The following is a 25,282-nucleotide window of genomic DNA, read 5'->3' as shown; positions in this document are numbered from 1 at the left end:
GACCATTTTTTTGCAGCTAATGTCACTCCTTTAAAGGCATATTCAGGTCGAGCTTTGATATTCTAATAAATATGATAATCGCTCTTAAGAAAAAATACCACACTTATTCCAAATCGTCCATACTGCCTCTCCTGTCAATAACAATAATTAGCTCCCTCCGAGTTAATATACATTTCACCACCTAACCTGTGTTCGCATTTGTATGTAAGAAATTAGTGATATATATATATATATATATATATATATATATATATATATATATATATATATATATATATATATATATATATATATATATATATATATATATATATATATATAGTATATATATATATATATATATATATATATATATATATATATATATATATATATATATATATATATATATATATATATATATATATACATGTGTGTGTGTTTCTATAGAGCTTAAGCTTGCAAATATTTTATATACATTGTAATTTCTAAACTCACATAGTAGGAACTCCTTACTTGAGCGCAGCAAAACCTGAGTTAATAGTCCAATGAAGTATTGGCGGACCGATACAAAAAATCGTTCCGCATCTGCATAAACACTGGGGTAGATGCGTTCTTTCACACACATTTCGTGTTTTCTGTAGTTCTATAGTAATTTCGGACGGACAAGTAAGTTTGCATAGAAGATTGCTTTGAAACAAGGAAATTTCCATTACAAATGTTCTAAATTGAACTGTCAGTCTCCGTGAGATACCTTTGTTATATTTTTTTTCGAAAATAATGAATGATTTCATATATTGTACAGTACTTGTATACTATGTTCACCTGCAGTATAAAGATATTTCTGTGGGGCGATTGAATATATCTTACCATGAGGGCATCTAATTAAGTTGCCATTAAATGGTGAAATATTGACGAAACAATTGCATCAAAATTTACATGACCAAGACTTACTATGCAAAATGAATTTGCCCTGCTACTGGAATGCCTTACTAGAAGTCGTTAGAATATTTTTCTGCTCTGCTATTCTTCAGCGCTGAATGACCAAAATAGATCCCAGTGCTTGGGCTTGTCCCTAAATTTCATAATCCATCCATCCATTCATAGAGAAAATGGAAAAAATAATATATATATATATATATATATATATATATATATATATATATATATATATATATATATTAACACACACATTTGTTCTGTGCATTAATACAATTACTAACAGGACCTCATTAAAACCGGATGGTATCTAGCGGAGATATTTATTCAGGAAAAGTGACAAGCTTTTTAGGACTAACAGTCCTCATTGTCAAGTATTTGTAGCTACGGATACTTGACAATGAGATCCTGTTTACCATTTTCTCATTAGTCATAGCTCTCATGATAAAATGATAAGGGATCTTTCCTCTTTTTATTCTGGTGTAGAAAAACTATAACTCTAAATTAGCAATATGAATATTCAATATGTTTCATCTTCCTTGCAGTTGCTATGACCTTAGATAACTCAATAAATAATTAAGTTTTCCTTCAGGACAAGTTCTTTATTTCATACTTTGTTCCTGTGATAAATTTCTTTCCCTAATCTTATTATATACAGTAAATGAAAAGACTTCAGTTTATAGCCTCACTGGGGTTTAACATAATGCTACCAATCCCATCAACCTATGTATAAAAAAAAAAAAGTATAGTGAAGTACAGTGAGATTCATTATGCGCATGGGAGAAAATAAAGAAGTAAAAAATCAATTTGTATTTGTTGTGTTTATTCTTTAACCACCATGCAATTCTTGCTAATGCCTTTTGGTGTTTAGTTAAATGTTGATTATATATTATAAACGTACTGGAGCTAGCATTTGATGAAGCCTTTTTAATTTATGCAAGCTAGTCTTGTTTGTGGTAACATGATATCTGTTCTTAGTTTCTTACTGAAAATCTCCCAGTTGCATAAATTTTTTATCTCCTAAGATAGATCAAATATTCCATGAAAATTGTTTCAACATTTCGACACTTCGTCGGAAGACTTATTTTTGTTATTATTATTACTTGTGATGGATGTATTCCATTTAAGGATATTTTTTATAAATGATGGATGGCAATAATTTTTCATCTTATAAAATGTTGACCAATTAAAAAAAATCCGAGCCATGTGTCATTCCCTTTAAGGATGTTTGTTTCATAAATGGCACGTGGAAATTCTTGTTCATCGTAAACAAAATATCAACAAACTGAAAAGAGAAAAATAATCGTAGCCATGTGTCACAGCTACTAAAAAGAATGCAACCAAGAACCTTTAGACTCGCAAGTGCGCTCGGGCCTCCGCGGTGTATTGTTATGATGTTGATGGTTCCAGCGCTGATAGTTACTACTTCTTGGTGACAGAAAAGTCCATCATCATGACTAGTTAGGTAGCAGTGGTTGAAAATGCTGTTTCAGTGTTAAAATATGCTGACGCTCAAGTGACTCCAGAAGCTAAATAATGAAGCGCCAAACACCATCATGCACACCACCATAACTCTGGCATTTGTTATTGTGTTGCCGTTATCATTTTGTACTGGTGAGTGTCATCTACCGTAAGTTACGACTTGCCCGAATTGGCCGTTAATTTTAAGTACCGGTGGACGAAATGATGTAATGTTTCATGGGAGGTAAAGAAATATTAGGAATTAGGCTGTAATTGGCGACTGTGGTCTTAATAGGCTCCGCATAGCCTTGTGTAGTGCAGGCTACTCGGTAACCTAACAAAGCTTACAGTAAACTAGTTTTGTATGGAGCCTGGCTGGCTAAAGGTCGATTTTTATTTAAATGTTCCAGTAGAAATGTTGCTTGGATCGTGTTACTTCTTACAGGTCAGGCAAGCTTTTGTGGTGGTTAGGATATGGGGGATTCAGTGATGTATTTGTGGCGTAGCCAGTTACCAAGAAACGTCCACAAGGAAGTTATTCTAGCTCAAAAAGTGTTTGCAAATATCTACAATTTAACTTTAATGATAAGATTCTGATAGTTTTCAATGTTATTCTGATGATTTTGATTATCATTTCCATCAGAAATGGTAGGGGTAAATGTAAGGAGGTGACTGTTTGAAGTTTATTGCTACGGTATAATTTTGGGCTGACGGATATAGAAGACGGCTTATATAGTGTAGTATGGGCAAGATTATTTGAGAAATTTACCGAGGTATTGAGAAATTTACCATCTTGTTTACTGTATGTTTTTAATTTATTTCCGAAGGGGCTGGTACTAAACGCGGCACCTTTCGGAGCGTCTGCCATGCCCAGTAGCATCCCCATGGAGAGAAACATTAAAACATAAACAGAAGATTGTGAATTTGTCATCTCAGTAGATTTCTAAGATTATTTCACCAGTACTGCATCATTACACCCTTTTCTATAGTGTTTAGCTAAAAGGTTATATTGGCACAAGTTATCTTCATGTGGTTAACTCCATCATGTTTACCATGCCAGGTAATCCAAACCCCTTACCATTGTATACCTAATCCAATGATAAGGCTCCCTAAACCCTAATGCCAAACAGGTAGTTTATAAAATGCCATGACAGGGCCATATTTCCTTTCCACTGCTTCCAAATGAAAAAAGTAGTATATAAAATAAAAGTTGTTCATGTCCTAAACCATCCAAAAAACCACATTCTCAGTTGATTTCTGTCAAATTGTTCACTTCCAATTTTATGTTAGAAATGTACATGTTTATGACTCTCGAGTTGACGTGAACCCTGTCACACAGCACATTGCTTCTATGGTTCTTATGAGGTCCTTAATGTGGTACTGTAATCAGCCTATTGCCAGTTTTGTGCCTAGTTGACCTAGGTCAAGCCCTAGGTTAATTAACTTTTTAAAATCCAATAAACCAGAATAGTGTGATTAATTTGCTGGCATGTGCCCGAGCTCTGATCAGGATGCAGATGTTCTTTTCAATTCCAGCTTCCAAAATGGAAGCACTTGACTTAGCCAAAATGTTTTTTTACCATTACATGTGACAAATTTGACTTCGTAGAAACTCAAGGTGCTAACACACTCACCTGTTACCTGCTATGTGTTATTTGGAAGCCGTATTTGAAAAGTGTTTTGCGTAAATATCTCTCAGTTTTTGAAATGATTAAACATGTTCTAGTACTTCCATTATCTCCTTGAAACACTCAAAAAAGGCCAAAAAGAATGGTGAAACTCAACAATTTTAACCTCAGTGATTGCAAATGAGGTAAGCAGGTAATTTCTGTTGTAGATAAATAAATATGGCAAAACGTAAGTATCAGACTCAGTACTACTAAGGGGTAGCCTCGGCTAGCCCACATGTTTGATGTTACTTGGGGGTTCAGAGGGCTAGGTCAGGGCATGGAGCCCTAAGTCAGGCTAGATGAGATAAATTCTGGTTAGGTCTGGGCATGATGCCTTAGGAATGATTAGGTTAAGTTGTTTTAGTTAGGTCGTAGGTAAAGCTTGACCATGGTTCCGAATGGAAACTTAGGTGTGCTGATCTGTATTCTTATGCCACAGTCAAGTTTGTAGCACTTTGGGACAGCACACTTAAAATAACTATTTCTTTAAGCCTAACCAAGCTGCTTAAAAAATATGTACATCTTTTTACAATTGATGGATCCAGACTGGCCATTCTACATTCTTTCCTATGCCAAGAATGCAGAATGGCAGTCCAGGACCAAAAATCAGTGTGAGTATTGTTATTGATGTTTCAGCTGAACTGTCAGAAAAAACATCATTTTAGACATTTTCTGAGAAAGTTTTGGGTTGGCAATAGTACCTGTAAAGACTCCTGGGAACTTATTTTTAGGTGGGAAACATTAAAATGAATGAAAATTATGAACATTTTGTAACCTAACCATACCTGGCCAGTGGTGGTTAAGGTTAGGGCTTTATCAGCCTGTACTCATTAGCTAATGGGACCTTGAAGGTATAGTTTCTTGCTGCATTATCCCTGGTATTAGATATGGGTGAACAAAGTGTTTATGGAGAGAATTGATAATAATAATTCCATTGAAATATGATAAATAACTGCTCAGCAAAACCTTATTTTTTAAGTCTTTGAAAATTATGCAAAAGGCTAAGGACAGAATGTATATAATTCAAAAGTAACTTATAAACTGGTAAAATATGTTTTTATATAAGTAACTTACCAAGTAATTACATAATGCTATAGTTTCTATTAACCAGCAGCTAAAAATTTTGAAATTCTCCGGTCGCACTATTTTTTTGGCTAAGTGACTAACGCTGCCCACTTTCAGGGTAAGAGAGGAACACCTAGCAAAAGTATTCAGTTTGTTTCTGCTGGCTGATGGCTGTACACCAGCTTTTAGCAGCAGCTCTGATTTTGGAATTCTTCTTTCCTATTGATTTCTCATCATATTTGGTGAAGTGTTTTTATGTTGATAGCCTTTCAGCACTATTAGATAAAGTTAGACAATGTTTTTTGGCCTTTATTTTGATTCTCTTTATAACGACATTCCTAATTTGCTGATTGTGACTTAGTTGACTTGTTTTTTCCAAGTGTCAGACTCAAGTGTGTCTAGTTTTAAATGTGTTTGACTAAGGAATCTTAGGATTCACATTTTATCTGCACGGATTGTAGAGGACAAATTTGTTCAGAAGACTTGTGATGTAATGGATGTTTAGACTGGGACAGTAAGAAGTGGAAGACTTTAAGATCTCATTTAAACAAACTGGCTAGAGATAAAAAGAGAAAAGTGACAGCCCGACAGATTAGTAAGTCTTTAGTTAGTCAGGGATCTCCTGTTGATCATGATAGTGATAATGCTAACATTGAGATTGATGTTCCTGTTATTTCTGTTGATCTCGTACCCAGTTCTCCTGCTCTGCTCCCGCTCCTTTACCTGCCTCTCTAGCTCCTGAACCCAACACCATTGCCAGCCTTGAGTGTTAAATTGATAAAAGGTTCAAATTGATTGTTGAATCTATTGTGCAATTAGCCTCTTTGGTTAAGATCCTTATGGACAAAGAGTGATTTGGAGCTCCCTGTTACGCTTTGTGCCAGTGCAGTGTCAGTGGAGTGCCTAATTGTGCCTAGTGTCAGTGATGTGTTGGTGGAGGAGGTGGCTGCCTGTCCCGTTGATTCTCCTAGGCAAAGGCAAATGTGATACTCCCCTGAACCTGGGAGGAGTCAAACTGATAGCCTAAGGGAGGTCATTGGGGTCTGCCCACTGGTAGTCATCCCCTTGGTTGAACCTGTTGTAGAATCCCAGGTTGCAGCCAAATGCTGCTGGAAAGGCATATCCCTGGACATGCATCTTCTTTCATCTTTCATCTGTTTGAGGAGTCCCCTCCCATTTTGCAGTACTGTTAAGAAATTCAAGGAACAGTCCTCCTCCCATCTTGTAGTCATTGGGACAGTCCGTTTTTCCTTTTGTTCCTCCCTTGGTTGAAAGTCAGAGAGCAGCTTCCAAGTATCCTGCTTCTTGTAGGTGCTCTTCATCTAAGACGTCTTCTTCTGAGTGTCCTCTTGCCCCTGAGACTCCTCTGGCTCCCAAGTGGCCTGCAGTGTTGGAAGTGACCCTGACTGCCGAATGCCTGGTTTCTTCTGAGCGCTTGAAATCGTCTTAGGGCTCGTTGGCTCCTCCTTGTGCTGCTGTGCCAGAGTGCCCATCATCTCTAGAGCGTCACAGAGTGCCCATCTTTGCTCATCCACTCTTTGATTCATGGATCGCCAACTAAGATGAAGCTCCCAGTGGCACCTGAGCTTCCTTTGGCACCCGATCTTCTGTTGGCTCCAGAGCTCCACCGTGCTTATGCTGCCGACACTTTGACTCCTTCGGCTGTTGTTGTTCCCCAATTAGTTGGGGATTCTTCTGTGTCTCAAACTTCCACGCCTCATTCTTTACCCTCTTCTAGCAAGCAAGTGCCCTCCATGGTAGACCCGATTCAGTGCAAGCTCAACAGTATTTTGAGCCTGTTGAAAAAGGCTCCATCAACCCCTCAACCTAGGGACTTGGCTTTGTCTCCTGTATCCTCGGAAGAGGAAAAAGAAGTTATTGCTCAAGACGCTCATCCTTCAGCTTATGCATCGTTGCTAAGGTATCTTCTTGCTACCTTCCCAAATTGCTTTTTGCTAGCAGCTCCTTCTTCGCCCACGTCGACTTTTCTTGGGGAGTCACAGTCTTCCAAGTCTTCTGTTTGAGACTACCCAAGTTAGTGCTTTCTTCTGCCAAGAAAGTCTTCGGTGTTATTGAGGATGGCTAGCAGAGAAGAGGGAACACAGAAGAGCCATTTTCAGCTTCCCTCCTTCTAGAAAGAATAGACAAGATCTTATGTCCAAGGAGAAGGCATCTCAAAGGAGGTTTCCCTCCTCCCGGGACTACCTCCAGGTTGTCTCCCCACTGCAGACTCCTCCTTTGCTGTCAGTGAAGATCAAAGATTCCTTTGATGGAGCCTGTTACACCTCCAGCAGATTTGTTTAAGGTTCCAGAGCCATTGAGTTTTCCTCATCCAGTGAGTTCTCTTGCCTGTGAGATTTTGTCCTCCCTAACTTTCTGAAGAAACCAGCCTTCTTTCTGGGAGAAGTGTGAGATAGAGGAGAGGGATGGGCAGAGCCCTTTATTGTCAACATTCTGAAAGAAGGCTATTTTATCCCCTTCAAAGAAAAGCCCCTATAAGCAGCTCTCCCTGCTGGACATTGTCACCTGTTCCTGCAGGCTACAGGTCTGAAGAAGTCTTTGGCCCTTCAGAAAGTATGCAAGATTTTCTTCCCAAGAAGAGGATGATAGAACTAGTAGAGAATGTGGGCTCCCCACTGCAGACTTACAGTTGTCTTTTGTGGAGCCCAAAGCTTCAGGGGCTGGAGGCCCATCATGGACGTCAGCAGAATGTCTTTGTTCCAGAAGACAAAGTTCAAGATGGAGACAAATCGAACCATCATGTCATCCATTCGCCAGGGAGACTGGATGACATCTATAGACATGCAGGCTCCTTCATTCTGGGAGTCCCAATACATCAGAGAATCGAGGTCAAGTTTCTGAGAGGTTATTCTGTTTGGGAACAAAGTGTTTCAGTTCCATGCTAACATTTAGGGTTATTGATCGAAAGCGCCTCAAGTGTTTTTGGCCCTACAGTGTTCGTCCCTTCTCAAAATGGTTCCATCTGATTGAATCAAGATCTCCTTTACTTGGACGATTGGCCACAGGGCCCAATCAGGAGGAATGTTTGGAGGACCTTCAAAAGACTCTTCTCCTAGCCCAGGAGCTGGGATTGACTCTCAGAGTTTTCAGGTTTTTCCCTCACTGGAGAGAATACAGTCATGCCTCAAGATAGTTCACAGATTTCATCTTCCGGACCAATGCTCAGCCAACTAATGGATAAGTCTTCTTGCGATGTTATCATCCATAGAACAATTTGTACTCCTGGGCAGACTGCATATGAGACTGCTCCAACTCTTCTTAAGCATCAGTTGGAACAGGAAAAAATACCCAGGCTCTTTTTAGGCTTATTCTGAGTAACTCCAGAGATAAAAGAAGATCTGCGATGGTGGAATGATTAGAAGGAAGGTTGTTGCAAGGGAATCTTTCCTTGTTGAACCTTCAACCGAGACTTCTGCCCAGGAGCTGGTATTGAACCTAGGTTTTCAGGAGTTCTGATGGGAGACAAGAAAAGTCTTGCCTCAAGGACCTGGTCTCTGGAACAAAGAAATTGGATGACATAAATGTCAAGGAGTTGAAGGCAGTTCATCTGGGGTTACAATTTTTCAAAGAGACTGCAACAAGACAATCACAACTCACTGGAACAGGACAGCACCCAGACTGCTTTAGCGTATATAAAAACCAGAGGGGACAAAAGAAGATCTCCTTTATGAGATGGCAAGGACCTTTGTGCTTTGGGCAGAGCAATTTCAAATCAACCCCAACTCACTTCATTCAGGGAAGCTCAGGGTTCTGGGGAGTTCTGTCCCCAAAGACAGGTGTTACCCATGGACCTGGACTCTGGATCCTCATGTTTGGTCAGATATTTGGAAGTTGTTTGGGACTCCGGTCATAGACTTGTTTGTGACTTCCAGAAACCATTGTCCCTCTGTTTCGCTCGCCAGTTCCGGATCCTTTAGCATGGGCAACCAATGCCATGCTTTAGCATGATAAGACAGATGATCAACAAATTCCAAACTCACCAAAATCTGCCAATGATCCTAGTGGCCCCCTTTTGGCCAATGAAGGAATGGTTCCCAGATCTTCTCGACTTCCTCGCAGACTTTCTGAGGCTGCTACCTCAAAAACCTCATCTGCTAAAACAACCCCACTTCTGGCATTTTCATCAGGGATTGTGTACTCTGGTCCTGACAGATACAGACTGTCAGGAAACTTCTTAGAAAGAAGGGGTTTTCAAGATCGGCTTTGCAAGCTATTGCCAAATGCAGGCAACAGTCCTCTGATAGAGTATATCAGGCTAAGTGGACAATTTTCAGAGAATGGTGCAGGAAGTGCAGTGTGTTGTCTTCTCAGACATCTATAGCCGAAATAGCAGACTTTTCTACTATATCTTAAGACCGACAGGAACCTGTCGTCTGCAATGATCAAGGGTTATAGGGCAAAGTTAAGCTCTGTCTTCAGATACGGGAGTGGATAATTTGATCATTTGACAGTAAGAGAAAGAAAGAGGTAGCAGTAGTGCCATGGAACCTGGACATGGTCCTTAAATGGCTGTGTGGTCCCCAATTTGAGCCTATGCATTCAGTTTCCCAGAGAGATCTAACTAGAAAGACCCTCTTTCTAATCACTTTAGTGACCGCAAAGCGAATCGGTGAGGCCCATGCAGTAGGCAAAAGAGTGGGTTTTTCTCAAGAGAATGCTGTTTGTTCCTTCTCTTTGGGATTTCGAGCCAAGAATGAGTCCAGTTCCAGTCCATGGCCTCATTCCTCTGCAATTAAAAGCTTGTCTGAGATGGTAGGCCCAAGTGGGGAAGAGAGATTATCGTGTCCTGTGAGAGCTCAAAGGTTTTATCTTCATAGAATGAAGATTTGTGGTCCTTCAGATGCCTTATGGTATTTTGTTAAGAATCCTTCTTGGCCACTTTCAAAGAATGCCCTTGCATTCTTTCTTAGAGACCTCATCTCAGAAGCCCATTCTTCTGTTGAAGATGAGTTTTTCCATTGTGTAAAGTGAGAGCTCATGAAATTAGGGCTGTAGCCACTTCGTTGGCATTCAAGCATAATTTGTCTCTCTCCTCGATATTGCAAGCGACTTTTTGGAACTGGAAGTCAGTCTTTGCAACTCATAATTTGAAGGAAATTGAAACAGTTTACGATAATTGCAGTACTTTGGGTCCATTTTCGGTGGCTGGCATTGTGTTGGGGGAAGAAGCGTAGGAAGCAATCCTTCCTTCCTCTCTTTGCTTGATTTGAGGTGGTTGAGTTTTTAAGGGGGCTTGGGGGTACAGTGTACCGGATTGCCCTCCAGTCCTTCGTAGTTGGGCAGTGGTTTTTAACTTTTTATGGTATTAAGTGATGTTTATTTCATTGTCATTTTTTCTGTACTGTGCCCTGGACAGGGGCAACATTATTACCTTTCAGCAATTGGAATCATCCTTGCTACAAGGTACCCACTAATATAGTAGGTGAGCCTCAGCTGTACCTCTGCGCCACTACATGATAAGGAGAGTGCCAGTAGAGGCAACACCTTCCTGCAGCAGCTCCCTTATCAGGTAAGGAAACAATGGGCATTTTTTAATGCTAGCAATCCTTTCTGTTCTCAAATTCATTACCATGATTAATGTTTTGGGGTAGATTTGTTCATGCATCCCATTTTCTGTCAATGTGGGAATAAGCATTGTAATTACTTTGTAAGTTACTTATATAAAAATGACATTTTTATGATAAAGTAAAGTTTTATATATACTTACCAAGTAATTACATGATTGGAGCCCTCCTCCTCCCCTCACATGAACATTATGGCACAAACAAATTGAATACTTTTGCTAGTTGTTCTTCTCTTGCCCCAAAAGTGAGTGGGGTTAGTCACCTAGCCAAACAAAATAGCGACAAAAAAATATTTAGCTGCCGGTTAATAGAAACTATAGCAATGTGATTACTTGGTAAGTAGCCTATATATAAAACTTTTTTTATCATAAAAATGTCATTTTTTATACTTATATGATTTTAATTAGTTTGGTGTTCATTTCCATCAGAAATGGTGGGTTAACCCAGTTCAGTCCTCCATTGATCTTCCATCAAATGTAAAGTGACCTAAAGGTATGGTCTCCCCCCCCAATATCCTTTTTTGTTAAATATGGATTATCCAAAAGGTTATAATGAAAATGAATACAAAATTCACCAAAATCCCATTAAAAACTATCAGCAAAATATTTGACCAGCTTCAGAAAGGACCATGTTTTTATAAACTTAAAATCACTCACAGCAGGACACTGCAGGTTAGAGACAAACCTTCAAGTACAAGAAAAGAATAATTGCAAATGATAATTGGAGAGAAACCTTAGGAGTAACTTGATACCACCATCATACATGTGTAATAGGACTGATAACACATTAAAGAATGAACAGTGGTGCTTATCAGATAAGTTAAGTATACATTAGCTTAACTAGACCACTGAGCTGATTAACAGCTCTCCTAGGGCTGGCCCGAAGGATTAGATTTATTTTACGTGGCTAAGAACCAACTGGTTACCTAGCAACGGGATCTACAGCTTATTGTGGAATCTGAACCACATTATAGCGAGAAATGAATTTCTATCACCAGAAATAAATTCCTCCAATTCTTCATTGGCTGGTCGGAGAATCGAACGCGGGGCCAGCAGAGTGCTAGCTGAGAACGGTACCCACCCGTCCAATGAGGAACAAATAAAGACGGAATGTTTTAGGACACATGATGTAATGATGCAAGTGTACACTTACGCAGTGATGTCACGAGTTATGCTAAGTGGTATAGACAGGAAGACAAGTTGCCTGGAAATGAAGAAAAGCAGTAATAGAACATGATGTTTCAGTGTAAACATAGCTCTGAAATGGCTTATAACAGAGCTTTGCATTTGTTTGTGGTTTTCAACTACTGTATTCTAACTTCACTTCTTTTTACACTGAGACTCCATGTTCCATTGTTGCACCTCTTCACATCTGCCAACTGGTTTAATTGTCTGTTCCATCTGTACAGCTCATGACATCACTGCACACTTGTGCATGCATTGTGCTTCAGTGAGTTCTAGAATATTTTATATATATGATATGAGTAAATCAGAAAATATGAAGTATAAAATCATGGAGTCTGTGTGTCAGTGCTCCCTAGTATGCATAATTGCAGAAATGGGCAAATGGGCAGTGCCATGTAGGGACAGAAGAGATTATTAAAGAAAATAATGCTGTATCATAACACTTTAAAGATTGATTAAAGAGAGAATTAGAGACCAGGGTTGTGACCCTGATAAAAATTGCTGTTGGAGAAGCATTGAGGAAGTGTGTTATAATCATAGTACTGTATGAAAATAGACAAGTTAAGAAACTGGGATAAAAAATTTGCTGAAGTGTAGAAACTTTGTGTGAAACAGTAAAAGAAATGGCACTGCATAAATGTGATTTATTTAGAGGACAATGGCTCACAGCCTTGTATTAAAGAATTCAGGCAAGGCTGTCCTCATTATAAAAACTAAAGAAATGCATTTGATGTGAAAGCAACACACAGATGAAGCTTGCATTCTCTTGCTGAAAACTGGAGAAGTAAGACAACTGGATTGAAAAATAGTTCTGTCAAGGAAACCAAGCAGAAATACGACAAGCTATGAAAATGAAGACAGTGAACTTCACAGCCTCTTGTACAGTATTTGGATTGGCATATCGAGGGTCAAGGATATCTCTTGTTCTTGTTCAATCCTTAGTTTATGGTGAAAACATAGAACCCTTCAGGGACTTATAGTTTTTCTATCTTCCCTGGGGGACTACGTATTGAGGACCATGATGACCTACTTTAGGACCCATGAAGATTAAAGAAGAACTTGACATTTTAGAGCCAAGTGTCAATGACCGCTATTAACGGCAGGCATAATAAGGTGTCCAAGGTTTGATTTTCTTCTGGTTTTGTGGGTCACCAGGTGGGGTACAAGTCATTGGACAATGGAGGCAACTCTTCACCCTGGAAAGGGCCCATGAAGTCAGGAGTGTTCTTTAGTTCTAGAAGAACTATTAAGTGGCGCAAGTATTCAGGCATTGTTGCCTCTTCCAGGCTACCTATACCTCTTTGTACTTTAAAGATGTTGCCCACAATTCTTTAGACGATTTCTTCTTATGATGAGGTGGGAGCTCATCTTGTGTAGCTACCCAGTCTTCATTGAACAGGAAGGCTTATCACTTGAGGTTCAGGGGTGAATTGAAATTGGATGGAGGGTAGGTGGTTCTCTTTCCCCTATAGTATTCCATCCAGCAGCCGACGATATAGTTCTGATCTCCCCATCTGTGCAAGGTCTCCAGCGACTAATCGACACCTGCTGCCAATATAGTCAGGAATTTGATATCCTATACAACGAAACCAAGACCCACTGCTTGTCGCTGCTTCCGAGGTCGCAATATGCAACATATTGCAGAACCACAAATTTTCCTCGGGAATCATCGGCTGGAATTTGTGCATGAATTAACGTATTTGGGCCACATTATCACGGACGACCTAAAAGTTACGGCAGACATAGAACAAAGACGTAAACTATGTACAAGCGGCAACATGATTGCAAGGAGGTTTGCCTTTTGTCACCGAGACAGGAAACTGCTGCTCCGTACGTACTGCTACTGCATATATGGGTGTTCCCAATGTCCTTTAAATATACTCACAATATATTTAAAGGACCTTGGGTGTTCCCTTTGGACGAACTTTGCACGAGAAACCATGAGACACATCACCGTGGTATGTACACAGTGACATTTTGAGAGACAAGGTCTAGAGAATATACATTCTCTAGACCTTGTTCTGAGACGTCTCGCCAACACGCTCACTATCACTCTGCGACGCAGATGTTCAAAGAAAACCGCCTGGATAATCTAAAAATCATTATCAGCGAACAATGTCCAGTCTGATCACCCGACTGAGAAACAGTAGCAGTTTGCTCATTCGTTGCATCATCAGTAGTTAGGCAAGAAGAAGATCAAAATTGTGAGAAAGATGGAATAATAAGACGTCTGTATCATGAATTGGCGTTATCTCCCTTCGTACTGGGATGGCCTGAGTGCCGTGTATTCTTACTCTGTCTTTGCAATTCACTAAAGTGTCATATGCTTTTTCTTCTATTATTATTGTTATTATTTTATTACTTATCATTATTGATGGTGTTTTTTTAATGTTTATCGCTATGTTTACTAATATGATTACGATTATTATTATTAAAATTAATATATATCTTTAATGTTACTATTGTCATTGAGATTGCTTTTTCACTTTTTCGTATTTAGCCCTCTGGGCCGACTTAAGTATTCCACCAAAGGTCCCTAGCAGGAAATTAGTTTTTAGTCAATCTGGTTTTAATTGCGATCAGTTTTTAATATGCTTTTTGTTAATATTTTTACTATGATTCTCAAAAATAATACTGTCACTGCTAATAATATAATTACTATTTTTTCTACTGCTACCTTAGCAACTGTGTGGATATTGCCAATTATCATTTTTATCACTTTAACTCGTGTATCTGGGGTGTGTATCTGTTGTAATGACTCTACTTTGTATATTCCATGTATATGGCCTCGTGCTGAGAATAAAGATGATGATGATGATGGTGATTATTATGATTATATTATATGTTAAGTACATTCTAGCCCAGATTTTGGACGGTGCAAAAAGAATAATGTTGAATCAGAATCAGTTTAAGCAGTACAGTACAGGCGTTAATATGACGTCATCTCGAGGTTATCATATACGTTTCGAGAACTTTAGGCTTAACCCTACCGCCATTTCGGATGGAATCAATTATATGTTGACTTGGTTTGAATTTCTTATAACCCTCCATTCATGTCCTCTTATACAATACCCTGCCAGGATTATATAAATGTTGACTGTGAAAACATGTGTAATTTCTAGCGGGATTGTACAGCGTAAGATAAAGACGTTGCTTCTACACACTTAAGAAACTCGTACAAACTCCTTCAATGGAATGAAAATCATTGTTTTGGCAACACGGCTCCCGTTAAGTATGAAACCATCCTCATATTTATGGTATAAAATACCTTGTTACAGCTTCAGTGACTGCATTGAACCATTTTACGCCGAAGAGTATCCAAATAATGACTTCGTGTTTGCTTGTTTAGGAAAAATGCAGTTTACTTTAAAAATGCATCCCGTGACAGCCAAGTATTGCCAGATATAAAGATAAAGAAAAGGTTGCTATTCCGTTTCAAGAAGTGGCCAGAGCATGTAAAACACAAGACTAAGAATCTAAGAATTACGTATCATGAACAGTGTTGCCAGATGGGTAAATTTATTCACCAGCTATGGAGAATTGGTGAAATTTAACCCTCGAACTGTTACCCGTGGTAAACAACCCCTCGACTCCCAGTGGTCAGCCCAACGCTCGCTGAGTAAATATTTATGATACCCAGATTTTCAGCAAATCGTAGTAATAAGCAAAGGCAAACACCTTCAGATATCGCTTAAACATTTCCACGGTATCTCTGAAGATATGTTTTATAAAGAGCATATTCGTACTTGAAACTAATGCATATATTCAGTTGAGACGTGAGAAAATGCATTCCGTAACAGTTTTCCGGTTTTTTAATATATATATATATATATATATATATATATATATATTAATTATATATATACACACACGATTAATTTCATTACTTCTGTATATATTATATATATATACTATATATATATATATATATATATATATATATATATATATATATATATATATATATATATATCGTAAATAATATTTACTTTGATTATTTCTATTCATCATCCTGTTCGTATGCGTCCATTTGTTTCCTCTGTCTTGTAAACAAAGGAGTTGCTTGACAAGCGTATGAACCACAAGGCTGGCTTAGAAAGAAGTTTAGTTATTTTGGCCAGTGAAACTTGTATTTACTCGGTTGTTGCTTGGTTAATGAAATAATAGTTTATAAATAAATCTGGCTCATATTAACAAATACAACAAATATCTTCAAATGGAGAAAGAAAACTGGTGAAAGGGGGGTTGCGGAGACTAATATTGTTTGGATATAGTTCACAAGACCGCTATAGGCAAAGAGAGGAAGCGTTCAAGTGGAATGACATTGAAGGGAATGTGGGAGGGAAAATGCGCATATATACATACCTAATGCAGATGTGATGTAATCACTGTTCCGACATTGTTATTGTAAGTCTAGTTTCCCCAGATGCCAGAACCTGATGAATGGGAGTCGGTCTAAGAGTATAAATTCGAAAGTCACTGGCATTTTCAAAAGTTACTTTGCCCCAAAATTGTACAGAGGATTATTTGCTCCATACATTATTTATTTTTCAATTTTCCTCAACAGAAATCTCTCTCTCTCTCTCTCTCTCTCTCTCTCTCTCTCTCTCTCTCTCTCTCTCTCTCTCTCTCATTTACGTTACGGAATTTACAGTGACACTGGCAGTGGGGCTTCTCCGTATCTTGGTGTGGACACTAATCCCTATTTTCATTGCCACCCGCATTCAAAGACAACATTTTATGAGGTATAATTTGGACTAGGTTTTAGTGATCGTATTCATTAAATAGTTGAGCTATAGGAAGCAGAGCCATAAATTGTGAATGGGTTTTAAAAGAGCATGCTCAGATATAGAAATCTTGAATTATGAGGGAAAGCTTGAGTGATTTATATCAAATAAGCATGAAAATGAACGGTTTGGGATTGTGAGCAAGAGGAAGTTTGTCAAGCTGAAAGATGTCAACTTTGGGGTTTTAATTGTTTTAAAAGTAAAGTCAAACTAAAGAACACATTTATATTGTTTTCATTGTGAAGAGTTCAGAATTTTTAGAATTCAGAATTGTATATGTAATAATTTTTAATCATAATTTCAAATAATTCGTCATAAATTTTTTGCTTCTCCCACGAGGGAATCATGGTCCGGAGTCAAAGTGGTCAGTTTGACTTTGAGTGACCCCACACGATAAATATTGTGCCGTATTCTGGTATTGTTGAAAACTGTTGAACATCTAGGGGGGGAGGTTGAATGGCTGTTCAGTAGTAATGGGCGGAGTTTACAGTACACCTCACTTTTTACCACAATTGAAGTACTGAGACTTGGGAAGTACTGAGACATTCTTATTGACATCTACTGGTGACTGCAACTGCTGGACTCTTCAAGCCCAGCATGTTGGCTCAGCAAAGCAAACAATTCACACTTGTGACTCAAGTGGCATTTAGTTCAACTTTTTAAGCCAAAGAGGCAATTTCCAGGCGATGTGTTTCCCCAAGGACTCTTCCAAACATTTACAAGTAATTAAATATTGTCTCCCATTAGGCCTAGTAAACCAGTTTTTGGTTGTAAACAGGCGATTTGGAGGGCTGGCCTAGATAATGTTTTGCCTTTTTATTCTTTGGAATGTTACTTAAGGGCATTCTTGGGGTGTTGCTTTTTTCTTCACTTTTGGTGCTTTAGATCAAACCATCCTTGTGATGGCATGTTTCCTGCTCATAGAGCAGCCTGTAATGCTGGTTGAGACTGAAGTCTGAGAAAAGGACAGAAGCCACATCAGGTAACAGTTACAGAGAATGTAAACAGACATCATATATACCCTCAAGCACCTGGGACAACTAAGAGTAATACACATAATGGAGCCTTTGTGTATGTAAGTTATGCTTCACGTTTAGTGTCCATGCGATTTTAACTATGCTGCATTTTGAATAAGAGTAATGTAAATAAGGCACTAACAGATAAGCAGTATCATCTCTGTAACCTGTTTGCTTCACATAGGTATTATGTAAAATTGAGATTTACATTATTGGAGGTACTGTATAAATACTGTATGTTGATATTGAAATGGTATTTTTTTTTTTTTATGTGAGAATTTGAGGCTTTTGTCAGATGGACTTGAATGCTGAAGCCTAGTTTGCACAATGTCTCAAAACCCAGTTAGTGACACTGAGGTTCCTTGAAAGCAGGTAACATGGAAAACAAGGGATTGTGTCCACAGAAAACTCTGAAAAGCTCATATTCCTGCATCACCCAAATGAAAGGAAAGAGGGAGAGTTGCACTACATAGTAGGCAACAAGAACAATTTATGTGAGTTGCAAGATGATTGTAAAATAAAATAAAAATGTGCCAAAGTTTCTTGAATCCAGTTTTCTGCTAAATCTATCTTTCAGGGCTGCAAATGCTGATATGTTCTGATGATTGCATTCCTCCAGCCTCAGTAGTTTTTTTAACCTTAAATAAAATGAAAATCTGAGGCTAGCAGACAATTGCATCCAGCTGACAATAGTTTTCTTTTACAGAAAACTAAAATTTAATAGTGCAAAACTGATGTTTGATACTTATTTTTGGCAAACTAATTTTTTTGTAAAGGCCCTAACTTTTGTTAGGGAAGATGGTGATGCCAGTTTAACTGGACAAGGGAGATGGTAAAAATCAGAGAAGTTCTATTAATTTTCCTAATCACTCAATTAGGAAATAAAGTGAAGTAAAATATGGCTTGACCTACTTGGCCACAATGCACCCAAGTCACAAAATATCCTGATTTAGGGATTTTTTATTGTGTAACTGTCCTATTTCTGATTTCCATCTAATTATGGTTAAATAAAGGAACAGCAGAATTTTAATAATTAGAGCATTCTCTAGTGTACCTTTTATCCTCTTCCTCTTTTCAAGTGATACCATTATAGTGGATTGAAGCATTATTGGTGAAAACATAAAATACTCCCTAATATTGTACTTTGGTGTGTAAAGGGAAAGACTCCTTGTATATAAGTTATCAAGGAAATAAACTGTTCATTGTGAAAAAGAAATAAGTTAACCAAAATTAAAGTTGTGGAATGTCTGGAATTCACTGTATGCATTTTTATACTAACGAAAAGCTGTACAGTGCTATATATTGTACAGTACGAATACTGATGTCTTATGCATGTGCAGTGTTTGAATGCTTATTGTAGTCATTTAGATAAATTTTCTTATGCTTTTAAACAAATACCTCTACATGTATTTCATATTTTGAGTAAAAACTGATCCCAGTCTCTTATATCTTAAAAGAGTAACAGGTGATTACGCCTGGACAGAATTCTACGGATTGTTGACCCTTGACACTTTTATTTCCATATTTCACTCACTGTTGAAAACTTTTGTTTTTCAAAGGAACTGCAGATTTGCAATTTGATTCCTTAAGATTTTGGGTGCCATTTGTATAAGAGATGCCATTCATTGCATTTGTTTTATTACAAATGCCAAAGTTGTAATCTTGTGTGTACCATACTGTAACATTTATTTTCTATTTAGGGTACCCAGAGCTCCTGTTTGCCAACCGCAAGGATATTCGCATAATAGAGGTGGGGAATGAGAAGCAGTCACGTCAAGTAATTGTAAAGGTTAGTACTTTATTTATTTCAAGAAAAAAGGGAAAATTATCTTGGTTTTAGTGATCTGTGTTGAGGATATTTGGCATTTTAATTTGTGTGATGAAAGGTTAAAGATGGTATACTGTATGTGTGTTTTGTGTTTGCAATTATGTTCCATTTTTTTCACTCTTGCAGTGGAATGTGTGTAAAAATATACAGTTCCTGTTTTTATAATAATGTCTAAAATTATTAGAAAGCATTTTGATGTTACGTGGGGTCCAGTTTTGTATTACATTGACTGCACACTCTTGGTTCCATTGTTTAGATTTAATGTGCAGCAAAAAGAATGGGTAGTTAGGCAGCTCATCCACATTTTAGTACCTTTCATTACTACTAAGTTAAATCCTAAAAATTATTGTATGACAATTGAATTTTAGAAAGGTTCACAAATCTGAGACCCGTTACTAATGTCCATAGTAGTGAAAAATTCACATTATGTGTAAGTTGAGTTATTAGCCATTATTTATAAGCCATGGCAGTGTTATTTTCTTTTCAAAAACTGGTTAAGCAGGTCATTGATCCATTGATATTGTATATGGATCCATTTATTTTCAGAAATTTTTTTATGTGCAAATTTTTTTTGTTACAAATGATATTAAGTTTTTAAATAAAGTGTTTTAATAGTTATCTTATTTGTGTAAAAATCCAGTCCTGTTGATGTGGGGAACGTTTGAAGTGTTAGGTCCACTTGTGTGATACCCTATTATTAGTGTGGGAATAATTTCATTTCTCTCACTCTCATCTCTCTCTCACACACACTCTCTCTCTCTCTCTCTCTCTCTCTCTCTCTCTCTCTCTCTCTCTCTCTCTCTCTCTCTCTACCTGTAGTTTGTTTTTTGTGGAGTGGTGATGTATGTAACTGGTTTGTTAAGCTACTTTGGTATTGTTTATATGTAAAATTTAAGAGGATAGGTTTTAAAAGGAACAAACAGTTGATAAGGTTATTTGAACTATAGAGTGAAATGTCTGCTGTGCTTTTTAATGAGGTCAGGTATTTTTTTCCATCATACCATAAAAATGGATAATTTGCTGAAGTTATCCTGAGGTCTGAGGGTTGCAACAGTGTACATGTTCAGGTATTGTATATAAAATTTTTTGTAATGTAAATCACACTCATTTCAGGATGTGACAGATGCAGCGTCAGTTGATTATTATTATAAAGGACAGCTTGTATGCTGGACCGACATCGACAATGAGCTTATCAAATGTGTGGAAATCAACAAAACAGGCGGTGGAGCAAAGGATCATAGAGAGGTAAGATTCAGTCTAAATTGCCGTGGAATCCTTTCATGCATGTTTGCTTTTTTCAGCTTTCATCCTAGGTATTGCAGATGTAGTTTTGTGTAATGTTTGACAGTTTAGCAAATGGCTAAGTAATGTAATAAGCATTGGTGAATACTGTTATACTTGTGTTTGGGAGTCATATTTTGCAAATAGAAAACTGATGATTTTTTAATAATTTACTGGCTTTGTGTGACTTAAAGGTGCTGCATATTATTTTAGTGTTTTCACTTATGTATTTCAAGTCTTTGATTTACCAAATTATTCATTTTGGAGTATTATATTTATGTGTAGTTTTTTCACAAAACCAACAAGCATTTAAAATGTATTTTCATATTTAGGTGATAAAGATTACAAGAGGTATCATCTCTCCTGATGGACTGGCCGTAGATTGGCTTGGGGAGAAACTCTACTGGACTGATTCAGATACTAACAAAATTGAAGTGGCTGAACTTTACAGCAAATTACGTAGAGTTCTCTTTTGGGAAGATCTGGATCAACCTAGAGCCATAGCTTTAGTTCCTTCAGAAGGGTAAGTTGAGTCTCTCTCTCTCTCTCTCTCTCTCTCTCTCTCTCTCTCTCTCTCTCTCTCTCTCTCTCTCTCTCTCTCTCTCTCTCTCTCTCTCTCTCTCTCTCTCTCTCTCTCTCTCTCTCTCTCTCTCTCTCTCTCTCTCTCTCTCTCTCTCTCTCTCTCTCTCTCTCTCTCTCTCTATTTTATGAAGATAGATATTGAAAATCCACGTACTATATTCATAATTATTTTTAGTTATTATTGTTACAGTATTTCACAGTAAATTAATTAAATGGTCATCTTTCATCTGAAGTGATGTCATATCTGTAGTGTTATTTTATTTCCAGTTTTTCATTCTGATTAATTCCATTTTAGGTTGATGTTTTGGACTGACTGGGGTGAAAATCCAAAAATTGAGAGGGCTGGAATGAATGGTGATCCTTCCACAAGATGGATTATTGTTTCAAAAGAAATATACTGGCCAAATGGATTAACTGTTGATTATGGCCAACAGGTTATTTATTGGGCTGATGCCAGGCTGTCTTACATCGCCTCTGTAGATTTTGAAGGAAACAGCAGAACCCTGGTAAGAGGATATTTTGCAGATATATTTTCTTCTGTGTTTGTATACCTGATCTTCATAGTTTTTTTTTATGTTCTTTCACTGCCTTGTGTCCCAGGCATACTTGATGATAAATATCATTAATAATTGCAGGCAGTGTGGAGAGTATTAATACAGTATTGGAAAGAATTCAAATTTCTCATATTCACAAAAATGGTAAAACCCATTCAAAAAGCAGAGAAAATTGTAAGGTAGTGACTAGCCTAACTGAATTCAAAACAACTGCACAAAAATTTGGAAACTTATGAAAAGTGAAATGCCATAAAAAACTATGAAATTGCTAAGGGAACTGAAAAATTATGTCATACTCAACAAGATACTCAGCTTAGTAGACTCTGCAAACTGATTGAGCTGAGATGTTGAATGAAAAATGAAAACGAGAATAAAATGAAAGTAACCTACTAAAAAAATGCATCTGTAATGAAAATTATTAGACACTTAAAATGAAGATTAACAAAGTAAAAACTGAATAAAAATGGATAGGGCAATTTTGAAACCAGTAAAATGATAAATCTGTAAAGATAAGCATTGAGATGGAGCTGAAGCTGCTCAGGTGAAGGTTATATTTTCACCTGCTCCACATGAATGAGGATAAGCGCACTAAATTGTACTTGACTGATAGAAACCTGTCATAGTCAGAATATTTATCAAAACTCTCAATTAATCCATCTTTGTGCTTAATTTCTTATTTTCAATTTGATTTTTTTTTTCATTTCTAGTTTCTCAAGTTGCTTAATTCAGTGTAGATGAAAATATAGTGCCACTTTTTTTATACAAAATGTCAGAAGCAGCGAAAAGGAAGCAAGGATTTAGTTTTCTGATGGTAGGACTTGAGTAAAGTTCCAAGGAATTCGTTTTCTTTTTATATTGACCTGTGAAGCGTGTAACAGATTTAAAAATCACAGTCAGTCTTTTTCTTTTTTTTAACACTATTCTGTAGAAGTAATTAGAGATCCCTATTATTGCTGGTTTTCTGTGAAGTAAGGATGTTCTTTCACAGAAGTAAATCTTCCCCCAGTAACCATTCCTTCAGTGTTGTCCAGCTGGAGACTGAAGAGGTTTCATGGGAAGATCATCTAAACCTTTGCAAATTAGTTTAAATGAGCAAATTGGAAACATCTCTCATAAGAGGGAGAAAATTTAGCAAGTTAATGATCCTCATATCTCAGAGTGGATCATACTTGAAATTTACATCCATAAATTTTTTTCAATGAATAATACTCCTTTGGAAGTGGTTAACTCATAAATTCTTTGAACTTAAGGTATTCATAAAGATGATGTGAAGCTACTTACCAGCAATGTTTCAGTGTAAGAGAATGGTGTTGGATCTGCTGTAATCCATGATTGTGAATCTTTTGTAGCTAATTTACCAGACAGTGCCTCATTATTTACAGCAGAGTTGACATCATTGGTTAATGATTTGGGGATAGTTTTGACTGTAATAGCAAGGGTAAATGCATTGTCATATACTGAGGCTTGAGGAGTGCATTAGATTTTCAGAAAGTTTTAAAAGCTTCACCCTTGAGTCCATTAAGCTCAGGAGTAGAGTTTTAACATTTCATCTTGGCTGAAAACTCTTCATTTCTTCTGGGTTCCTTGTCATGGGGGTTTGTGGTAATAAGGTAGTAGACAGGAAAGTGAAAGAAGCCACTTTAGATAATGATTATGCATTAACATGTCCCACCTCTACTCGTGTCCCATCCCTACTCTTATATGAAAAGACCAATTAGGTCATGTATTTCAAGCAAGTGGCAAGAGTTGTGGCTGTCTCCCCTCCTTGGCAATGATAAGAATTCTAAAAACATTAGAGGTTTTAGCTTATGGCCTACAAGTTTTGATAGCAACTGAAAGGTTTGAAGTTGTATCAGTCTGAATGAGGATTGGGCATACCTGACTTATATTTTAGATGGTAGCGGTCCACCTTTGTGTGCTCATAGTGAAAGGTTTCCTATAATTTGTCTCTCTGCGGGCTGATTTCCCTTTGTAGCCATTCTGGGTTATAGTTTGTTGACTGTCCATAATGATTTTAAGTTGTAGGCTTAAAGAAAGAAAAAAATGTCATTACAAGATACAGAAATGAACATTAATCTTGTACATAATTTATTAAATAAGTTTTTTGTGTTGCAGGTAGTGCAGGGAAAGCTACCACATCCTTTCGCTCTAACTTATTTTAATCATACACTTTATTGGACTGATTGGGAAACCAGAGCAATTCATTATTGCAATGTTGGAGACAAGGTAGGCATGTTGCACTATGTTGCTTTTCCAAATGGGAGTATTAGATCAAGTTGTGTTCTTGAACTTGAGTGAAATGTAATGTAGAATTTTTTTGTTGAAAAGTTGTAAAGAAATAAGCAAAAACAAAATAATTTTCCTTGATCAGCATTGCTACAGTGTTTTACTAGTCTAGTTTTAAGATTTTAAGTTTAAAATCCAGTCCTATGAGATTCAAGTGTTTTGACTCAGTGCTGTGGTTAAATTGCCAAATAATAATAATAATAATAATAATAATAATAATAAAATATAACAATAATAATAATAATAATAATAATAATAATAATAATAATAATAATAATAATAATAATAATAATAATAATAATAATAATAATAATAATAATAACAACAGTGATAATGATGATGTCTGTTCAGTATAAACTAGATGTATTTATTTTTAGAAACCTTTAATGATCGTCTTTTGTGACAGAGGTTGTGTGAGGAACAAAAGCAGTTGGGGACAAATTTGTCTCCTATGTATATACATGTGTATGATCAAGCGCGTCAGCCATATAAGAAAACACCCTGTCAAGAAAAGAATGGTGGTTGCAGTCATCTTTGTTTAGCAGCTCCAGCACCCAATGAGTTCACCTGTGCATGTCCAACTGGAGTGAAGTTGATTGACAATTTTACCTGTTCTGATGGTAAGCATAATTTGCTATCTGTATAAAAGTTTTTCCTGTTGAATTTAGAAATATTTGAGCTCTTGTAAATGTGTTGAGAACATTCTCTGATCATTGCACTGTATATCTATCTCTTACATAGGGTTCAGTAATTAGTATTAGATTTCAGTATAATTTTTTTGTCTCATTTTTACCTTCACTATTATGTATGTTAAGTTATATGTTAATGTCATTCTTTCAGGTCCAGAAGAAATGTTGATATTAGCTCGACGGACAGACCTACGTCGCATTTCTTTAGATACTCCAGATCACACTGCTGTGGTAATGCCAGTATCAGGAGTGAAACATGCCATTGCAGTAGACTATGATCCCATTGATGGGTTTGTTTACTGGACTGATGATGAGGTATGATGATTGGGACTGTTCATTGTATATTTTATTCTTCCTTTTGACTCGTGTACATTTT

The 25,282-nt window shown here is 37.1% G+C and overlaps 1 protein-coding gene across 1 annotated transcript in view; it reads left to right on the top strand.

The window, feature by feature from the left end:
- Positions 1-2,250: 2,250 nt before the first annotated feature.
- Positions 2,251-25,282, top strand: part of arr (low-density lipoprotein receptor-related protein 6) — a 59,343-nt gene continuing 36,311 nt past the window's right edge. The window contains exons 1-8 of the mRNA XM_067094855.1: positions 2,251-2,532; positions 19,387-19,475; positions 20,628-20,759; positions 21,128-21,318; positions 21,673-21,883; positions 24,047-24,157; positions 24,624-24,837; positions 25,058-25,221. Coding sequence (XP_066950956.1) covers positions 2,475-2,532; positions 19,387-19,475; positions 20,628-20,759; positions 21,128-21,318; positions 21,673-21,883; positions 24,047-24,157; positions 24,624-24,837; positions 25,058-25,221 — 1,170 coding nt within the window. The 5' untranslated portion in view covers positions 2,251-2,474. The remainder of the gene's footprint in view (positions 2,533-19,386; positions 19,476-20,627; positions 20,760-21,127; positions 21,319-21,672; positions 21,884-24,046; positions 24,158-24,623; positions 24,838-25,057; positions 25,222-25,282) is intronic.

The sequence above is a fragment of the Macrobrachium rosenbergii genome, chromosome 51, assembly GCF_040412425.1.
Source record: "Macrobrachium rosenbergii isolate ZJJX-2024 chromosome 51, ASM4041242v1, whole genome shotgun sequence".
NCBI lineage: Eukaryota > Metazoa > Arthropoda > Malacostraca > Decapoda > Palaemonidae > Macrobrachium > Macrobrachium rosenbergii.
This window is presented reverse-complemented; position numbering and strand designations above follow the sequence as displayed.